Below are 8655 nucleotides of genomic sequence, written 5' to 3'. Positions count from 1 at the left end.
CCAGGAGTCCTGGCCCCCAGAACGCCTACCCTGAGACCTTGGAGTCCTTATCCCCTGATGCTTCCCCTCACACCTGGAGGTCCTGGACCCCAGCCTCCCCTACACACTGAGGAGTTCTCACCCCAAATCACCTACACTTCTACCCAAGAGTCCTAGCCCCTGTGTCCCATACCCTTACATCTGGGGGTCCTGACTCTCAGACCTTTTACACCAGAACTTCTGGAGTCCAGAGCCCAGAATTCTAGCCCCCCAGTACCCAATTCCCTCAGATTCTGGAGTCCTGACCCCAGCCCCTGCTACCAGCAGACCTGAGTTCTGTTCTTTAGGTCCCCACTCTAACCTCTCAGTCCCCACACCATCAGACTTGAGTTCAAGCCTTCAGCTCTCTCAGACCTGGAAGTCTTGGCCCCCAGGGAGGCTGACCTGTGACCCTCTTAGCCCTCAGGCCCCAGCAAATCCTGACCCTAGCCCCCTACTCCCTCAGACCCAGGACTTCTAGTGGACAGCTTCTTCCTCCCCCCTTAGACACAGTGGTTAGAGCACCCACCCCCTCTTCCTGCAGATATAGGGGTCCAAGCTCCCAGCCCCCTCCTCCCTCACGTTCAAGTCAGACTGGAGCGTCGGCCTTGGAGATTCTTTGCCTTCTTTTGCCAATTTCATGTCAATCCTGAGGCAGATTCCCACCCTCTGCTCTCGTCCCTGCTTTCCCAGGAGCTTCGTGCCAGACATTAACCAGCTGGACTTGGGCAGCGATAAGATCCGAGGCTCTGGGGGGCAGGGGGGGCTTCCCACACCGTCCAGTCCTCTCTCCTGGAATTTCCTGGATGGGGACTTGAGCTCAGCCAGGAGCAGATCCAGGTAGAAAAGAACTTGCTTAAAGGTGGGTTTAGGAATGCAGTGACCTGTTTAAAGTGACTAGTGACCAATGAAGGGAGGAGAAAAAAAAACAACAAAAAAGGGACAAGACGCAGAAATAGAAATGTGAGAGACCCAACACTGAGTAGAAGAAAGAGAACTAGAGAGATGGGGACAGAGACTCAGAGAGAGGGGAGTAGAGACCAGAGAGACACACAGAGACTCAGAGAGGGACAGAGACCAGAAAGAGAGACCAGAGAGACAGAGATCAGAGAGAGAGGGACAGAGACTAAAGAGAGACACAGAGACCAGAGAGAGGGGGACAGAGGCCAGACAGAGAGAGAGAGAGACAGAGACCCAAGAGAGAGAGAGAGACAGAGACCAGAGACAGAAACCAAAGAGAGAGAGACTCAGAGAGAGGGACAGACTAGAGAGAGAGCTATCAGAGAGAGAAAGGGACAGAGACTAGAGAGAGGGGGACAGAGACTCAGACAGACAGAGACATAGAAAGAAAGAGTGGGGCAGACACCCAGAGAGGGGCACAGACATCTAGAGAGAGGGGTACAAAGACTCAGAGAGAAGGGGGCAGAGACCCAGAGGGAGAGGGGGACAAAGACCCAGAGAGAGAGGGGAACAGAGATCAGAGAGAGAGGGCAGACATCCAGAGAGAGAGGGGTACAGAGACCCAGAGGAAGGGTGACAGAGACAGTGAGAGGGGGACAGACACTCAGATAAGGTGACAGAGACCCAGAGAGAGAGGGAAGCAAAGACCCAGAAGGGGTGGGCAGAGAACCACACAGGGAGAGAGTTTAAAAGGGAGAGGAGGCATAGACCTCAAGAAACATAGAGATGGATTGAAGTCCAGGAATCCCAGGACACACCAGGGCAGGGCTTCCAGTCCCACCTCCACTCCCCGCCCCCCTGTGCTATTTTCAGGAAGAAAGGTGACACCTGCCTAGAGGAGTCATCCCCTACCTCTCCCTCAGCCTAAATATAGCATGGCAAGGTGGCAGGAAGGGTGTCCCCGGGTGAGGGTGTTCCCCTCTCTCGCCTCCCCATCCCAGCCAAGGCCGCTGCAGTTGTTTATTGGCATGGGGGAGGGGCGCTTTCCCAGCCATCAAGTGTCCTGTCACCTCCCTGACCTCCTCACACTCTTCCCTGCACCCCCTACCAGACAGGACGGGGCTCTGCACTAAGGGAGGTTTCTGATGCAGAAGGGGGAGTGGGCTTCCAAAGAAGAGTAACAGAAATACGGGGAGGGTCCCTTCAAGACATTGTCCTCTCTCATGGTCTCTTTCTCTCTGTGGTTCTGAGACTCGGTCCCTCTCTTTCATGTCCCATTTCTGAGTCTCTGCTTCTTCTCAGAATCTGTTACTCCCTTTCTTTGACTCTCAGTCCCTCTCTCTCTCTGGATCTCTGTGCCCTCTCTCTGGGTTTCTGTCCCTCTCTCTGAGTCTCTGTCCTCTCTCTCTGGGTCTTTGTCCCCATTTCTGTCTCCCCCTCTCTCCCTGGGTCTGTTCCCTTCCCCCCCTCTCTGGGTCTTTGTCTCAAAATCTTTGTTCCCTCTCTGTCTGAGTCTCTGTCCCCTCTCTTTTTGTCTCTGTCCCCCTCTCTCTTTGGGTCTCTGTCCTCTATCTCTGGGTCTCTGTCCCCCTCTCTCTCTGGGTCTCTGTCCCTCCTCTCTCTCTGGGTCTCTGTCCCCCTCTCTCTTTGGGTTTCTGTCCTCTCTCTCTGGGTCTCTGTCCCTCCGCTCTCTCCGGGTCTCTGCCCCTCTCTCTTTCTGGTCTCTGTCCCTCTCTCTCTGCGTCCCTCTCTCTCTCTGGGTCTCTGTCCCCTCTCTCTCTGGTTCTCTGTCCCTCTCTGTCTGGGTCTCTGTCCTCCTCTCTCTGGGACTCTCTCCCTCTGGTCTCCGTTCTTCTCTCTCTGGGTCTTTGTCCCCCTTTCTCTCTCTGGGCCTCAGTCCTTCTCTCTCTGGGTCTCAGTCCCCCTCTCTCTCTGGGTCTCAGTCCCCCTTTCTCTTGTTCTTCCTCCTTCTCATGGACCACTGTCCTCTCTCCAGGCCCCAGGCCCTCGCTGTGTCCATCTCCAGCCCTTTCGTTCTCTGTGCTGGGTCAAAGCCTGTGTTTGTTTCTGTCACCCATGGGGTGTCTGTCCGTTTCTTGATGTGACTTCCTCTCCATTCAAGGGAGAAACGCGACCGATCCTCTTAAGTGTTGTATCATTGACACCCTTTACCAATGTCTTCCTGCTACCTGTTCTGGGTTCTCTGTGTGAGAAAGTGGTTGGAAGAAACCCTTTGTGTCCAGGGGGAATGTCTCAGCTGCATTTGGATTTGCCAAGAAGACCTGGGAGGCGTCTTCTCTCAGTCCAGATCCCCTCGGACATTTCCTATTGGTGCCTCCAGATAATATTCCATTCGATCAAAAAGAAACAAAAGCCGCTAAAAAGGACAAGAACTCTCTGTAAGCCACTGGCTGAGTTTAATAAATACATACAAGCCCTCCGAGAGGTGCCTGGTAATAGGAAGACCCACATGTGTTAGTGATCACCAGTGTCACCACCATTGCCCTCTAAATGCCCTTTGGTTTTAGGGAAAAAAAAAGTAGCTGTGAGACCTTGGGTAACATCCCTCTCACCGTGCCTCAGTTTCCTTCAGTCTGCCAGAAATGAGGCTACAGAACCTGAGGGTCACGCGTGTCCCAGGCGGATGGGGGCACGTGGAGGCAGGCAGCCCCCAGTCCTGGCCCAGTGACCTTGGAAAGCCCTATCTTTTCTCTGAGCCTTTCACACCATGACCCAACGTGGCTTTCCTGAGCTGTGTGAATGTGGGAGACAGGTCTGGGCAGGCGATTTCTTTCTAATTCTGCAGAATCGAGACTGGATGTGCCTCTTTTGAGTTCAGGGTTGGTGACCAGGTTTCTCTGATGTTTTTTTTCCCTTTTAGTTCTCTTTCTCTGGGGTCCTGTGGTGTGTCCCCCAACTCTGGGTCTCCGCCACCCTCTCTGGTTGCAGGACTCTCTTCCTCTGGGTCTGTATCCCATATACTTGGTCTCTGTTCTGCCCTCCCATCCTTGCCCCACCCCATCTCTCTTCCTCTCTCTCTGGGGCTCTGCCTCCCTTTCTCTGGATCTCTGTCCTTTCCTCTGTCCCCCTCTCATTAAGTTCCAGACTCCCCTCTCTGGGTCTCTCTCTATGATTCTCTATTCCCTATTGGCAAGACTCCCCTCTCTCTCTAGCTCTCTGTGTCTCTGAGGTCTCTCTGGATTTCTATCTTCTTCTGTGACTCCACACTCCCCGGGCCCCGGCATACCTCCCTTTGGGAGACTATGCCCTTATCTTATTTAGCTAAAGTATCCATTTCTCTCCTCTCACTCTTTCTCCGAGCTAAGATCTCTCTGTCTAGGCACATAGATGCAGAGGACAGACAGAAGAGGGTAAACAAAGCAGGTGTAAGTGAATGAGGAGAGTACACAGCTCCCTGGTTTACCAAGAGCCCCTCTGCATGAATATCTGAATCCGCAGATACAGATTCCAACTCCACTTTCACACAGAAATTAACATTTGTCAAGCCAGCTGGTCTATCTTCCCAGCACCCCCAGCCCCACGTTCATTCCGTGATCCATAATTCACTCCTAACTCTGTTATCCTTGGGTCCTGGTGCTACATCCAAACCCTAAACAATTCAGCACGGCCCTATGGAACTCATGAATCTCACCCGATTCTACCTTCTCCCAGGACCCATAAATGACGCAACTCAACAGGCTTCAACTCAGTCATCTGACGCTATTGAGCTGACCCCACAAGACTCAGGTGGTTACACACCTCAACTCACTGAGGCCCAGCAAGACTTCCCAGCCCTAGAACACCTCGCCACTCAAATCTACCAGAACCTTGAGAGATTCACTCGGGTGTCCCGGGCAGCCCAACTTAGCCCAATGTGACCTAGAAAGCTCACACTATGTCACTTGACTCTTCCTATTTCTACATGACTTCACAGAACCTAAAATAACATGGCCCTAGAAGAATGATGAAGCCACTCGATTTCCAACATGCGTCGATCCAACTCAACAACTCCAGGCATGACGAGGCAATCAACCCCACAAGGCCATGGGTGACCAGCTAACGAAACCCGAGGGGACTCATAAAAAAATGCAGAATTCTGCACAGTTGCAGTTCAACAAGACTCATCCAGACCCACAACCCAGCCCAACTCAACATGGACTATGGGAAGCCAGGTGTTAAAGCAAATGTCAACGCAAATGCTTAATCAGGAACGGAAGGAGGCACAAAACAAGCTGGAATGCCTCCTGTAACAGATCACAAGAAACGAGGTGGTGTTTCTCCAGAGACAGATCACAGGAGATAGGCACTCCAGGCAAACCAAGCTGCCACCTCCCAGTATGTCTTTGTGGTTGCCTCTTTCCTGAGATAAGCCAAAGAAGGTCAACAGAGAAAAACAAAACCAAACACCTAGCTTCATTAGTAAAGCATTTTCTCTGTGATTTATTTCCTGGCCATTTTCAGTAAAGGCAAAAGAGACTCTAGGCTGGCTGCTGCAGTCTTGGAACTGTACACGCCTTGCCTTCACTCTCTGTTCTCCTCCTCATTTCTTGGTGTCCTTGTCTCTTCATTCATCCTGGTCGAAAACAACGGACCTAGAAGACTCATACAACTATCCAACCAAACCTATCTCAACACTACCTCCCCTCCAGCTTTCGTTACCCAATGTACCACAAACCAGTGGAGTCTCTCCCATAGAGATGCCACAATTCAACTTGGCACAGCCCATGGTCATTTGCTGCCACTTAAGGTGGTCCCCACAAGGACTACCAAGTCACACAACTCAAGACCCACCAAGAATGTGTGTCCCCTCACACAACACCACTTAACCTAGTTCTTCCTAAACCCAAACCCCTCCCCTCCCCGGTCTTTCCCTCTCTGCTTCCCTCCCTTCCTCTAAGAAGGTGTGAGGTCCGGCAGACCTCCACTGTCCCTCACACTTCAGTGACCAGGTGTTTTCCAGGGGGGGACCAGAGTGGAGGTGGCAGCTCAGGCACCTCACCATCCATCAACTCCCCATTGGCCTTGCCCTCCAGGGCACCACAGGGCTGTGTGTCCACATGGCTGTACATCCCTTCTTCTTCGCCATCTGTCTCCCGGTGGTAAAAGTAGCTGAAGTTGGAGACGATGACCGGCACAGGCAGCGAGATGGTCAGCACGCCGGCAATGGCGCACAGAGAACCCACGATCTTGCCACCCACGGTAACGGGTGCCATATCTCCGTAGCCCACCGTGGTCATGGTGACCACCGCCCACCAGAAGGACTCGGGGATGCTGGTGAAGTAGGTATCCTCTCGGTCCACCTCGGCGAAGTAGACGGCGCTGGAGAAGAGGACCACACCAATGAAGAGGAAGAAGATGAGGAGGCCCAGCTCGCGCATGGACGCCCGCAGCGTCTGGCCCAGGATCTGCAGGCCCTTCGAGTGCCGAGAAAGCTTGAAGATGCGGAAGACACGCACCAGTCGGATGACTCGCAGGATGGCCAGTGACATGGCCGGCTGGCCCACCCCTCGCTGCCGGGCCAGCTCGGTGCCCAGTGCCACAAAGTAGGGAAGGATGGCAACAAAATCGATCAGGTTCATCACGTTCTTGAAGAAGGCGGTCTTGCTGGGGCAGGCTAGCAGACGCACTAGGAGCTCGAAGGAGAACCAACAGATGCACAGCGTCTCCACCACGAAGAACGGATCATCGAAGGGTGTGCGGGGCGAGGGTCCAGGCACTGGGCTGGAGCCATTCAGCCGAGTGGAGAGCTGCAGGGAGAAAGGGGCTCAGGGGAGACCAGGCCAGGGCTGGGGCACACTGGGAGGGCCATAGTAGATGACATAGCCAAAGACTTCGCTATCTGAAGGCCCCCAACGACCCTGATGTTCTAGATATTTCTTTCTGGCACTTCTTGGAGCAAAATGGTGGGAAATCTGACTTTACGTGATGTAGCTGAAGATGTAATCCGAGTCCCTTTACTGAGCACACCCCTTTTAAGGACACTTGGAGTTCTGCTTTTCCCTTCTAAATCTCCTCCTCAAACTTGAATTTTTTTCTAGGGTTCGCCTGACATACTTTGGACATGTTGTAAGAAGAGACAGGTCTTTAGAGAGGGACATCATGCTGGGTAGAGTGGAGGGACGGCGCAGGAGGAGAAGACCCTCTATGAGGTGGATTGATTCAGTGACTGGGGTAATCGGGATGGGTGTGTCAGAGGCAATGAGATTGGCACGGGATAGAGCACGGTTTAGGGCTGTTGTACATAGGGTCGCTATGAGTCGCAAAGGACTTGACGGGCACATAACAACAACAACAACAGAGCCCATCCTGGCTCCTCCTCCTTCAACCTGCCTCTCCTGGTCACCCTCAGCCCCAGATGGCAAAAAACTCTCTCTCTAGGGCAAGTTCTCGGACACTCTTCTCATAACCCGCAGCTGGTGTTCATCTGGGGCCAGTGCCTTTTACTCCATCTCCAGGGTTCATCCCTCCACCTCCCTCAGGTTCTGCTCTCCCAGCTTCCAGCCCATTCCTCAGATTAGCCACTGACAGCTTCATAGTTCTTCCATTTATAGGCCCTCCTCCACTGGCTAGGTTCAATTCCTTAATGCATCTGTGGCCCATTCCTACCTGCACCAAGGGCCCTTCCTCCAAGCCACCTATTTCAAATCCCGCCTTCTGATAGGTCAGATCCTCCTAGCCCCCCAAGAGATACAATCCCAGCCCTCCAACCCAGATTTTAGTGGCCAAGTCCCTAAACCTTGGGTTGTTATTCTCTCACTGCCCCTTGCCCTTCAATATAATTGGTCCCATATGTCTCCACCCACAGATCTGCCTTCCTAGGAAGCCCCGCCTCCCTAGAAAGGTCCGCCTCCATATGAAGCCACGCCTCCCTAGGAAGCCACGCCTCACTGAGGCCTTCATCTCTACTTATGATTGGATAGATAATCGAGGCCCCGCCCACTCCCCCCCTAAACTCCACCTTTCCCTGATCTCTCAGAAGTTCCATCTCTTATCTCCCCTTTTCCTATCTTATGATTGGTCAGATCCACCCACAAGCCCCGCCCAACTCTATAAATACCCCTCCCTTTCTCCACCCGGACCCCGCCCCTCACCGGGCCTGGAGCGGGCACCGGATCATCGCGGTCATCGCGGAAGTCGGGCAGGGTCTCCAGGCAGAAGACGACGATGGAGACGAGGATGACGAGCACCGAGACGACGGCCAGCACGCGCGCGGCCTGCGAGCTCTCGGGGAACTCGAAGAGCAGCCAGAGCTGGCGCGCGAAGGCGTGGCGGGGCAGGGGCCGCTCGGGCGGCGCGGCGATGCCCTCGTCCTCGCGCAGGCGCGCCAGCGCCGCGGCGCCCAGCCCGTAGAAGGTCACTTCCTCCAGGAACACGTCGAGCGGCACGTGCGCCGGCCGCCGTAGCCGCCCGCCCGACTGGTAGTAATAGAGCACAGCGTCGAAGCTGGGCCGGTGCCGGTCGAAGAAGTACTCACGGCGCGCCACGTCGTAGAAGCGGCCGCGGCGCGCGGGGTCCCCGAGCAGCGTGTCCGGGAAGCGGCCGAGCGTGCGCGCCCGCGTCTCGAAGCGCAGCCCGGCCACGTTGAGCACCAGGCGCTCGCAGCAGCCGCACGGCTCCATGGCGCGCGCAGCCCCAGCGACCCGCGGACGGACGTGTGGCCCCGACGCCCGGCCCAGCCCCGCCTCGGCCGCCGCCGCCGCCGCCCCAGCCCGGTGTCCGGTGTCCGCGCGTAAAAAT

General features: G+C 54.7%; 1 protein-coding gene across 1 annotated transcript; it reads right to left on the bottom strand.

Annotated features, from left to right (window-relative positions):
* Positions 1–5652: 5652 nt before the first annotated feature.
* On the bottom strand, positions 5653–8655 carry KCNA7 (potassium voltage-gated channel, shaker-related subfamily, member 7). The gene is made up of 2 exons (XM_006898679.1): positions 8010–8655; positions 5653–6665 (listed from the first exon to the last, which is right to left on the bottom strand). The coding sequence occupies exons 1-2, from the start codon at positions 8535–8537 to the stop codon at positions 5850–5852; spliced, it is 1344 nt and encodes a 447-aa protein (XP_006898741.1). The 5' UTR covers positions 8538–8655; the 3' UTR covers positions 5653–5849.

Source organism: Elephantulus edwardii, unplaced genomic scaffold, assembly GCF_000299155.1.
Source record: "Elephantulus edwardii isolate Elephantulus edwardi_28Jun2011 unplaced genomic scaffold, EleEdw1.0 scaffold00236, whole genome shotgun sequence".
NCBI lineage: Eukaryota > Metazoa > Chordata > Mammalia > Macroscelidea > Macroscelididae > Elephantulus > Elephantulus edwardii.
Note: the sequence above shows the minus strand (reverse complement) of the source record. Positions and strands in the feature narration are given on the sequence as shown.

What these genes read in the sequence shown, in the direction of transcription:
- KCNA7 (XM_006898679.1), bottom strand. Translation starts at nt 8,537, where the DNA reads ATGGAGCCGTGCGGCTGCTGCGAGCGCCTGGTGCTCAACGTGGCCGGG. An exon ending in CGGTGCCCGCTCCAGGCCCG is followed by an intron (nt 6,666 to 8,009) that starts GTGAGGGGCGGG and finishes TTCTCCCTGCAG; the next exon opens with CTCTCCACTCGGCTGAATGG.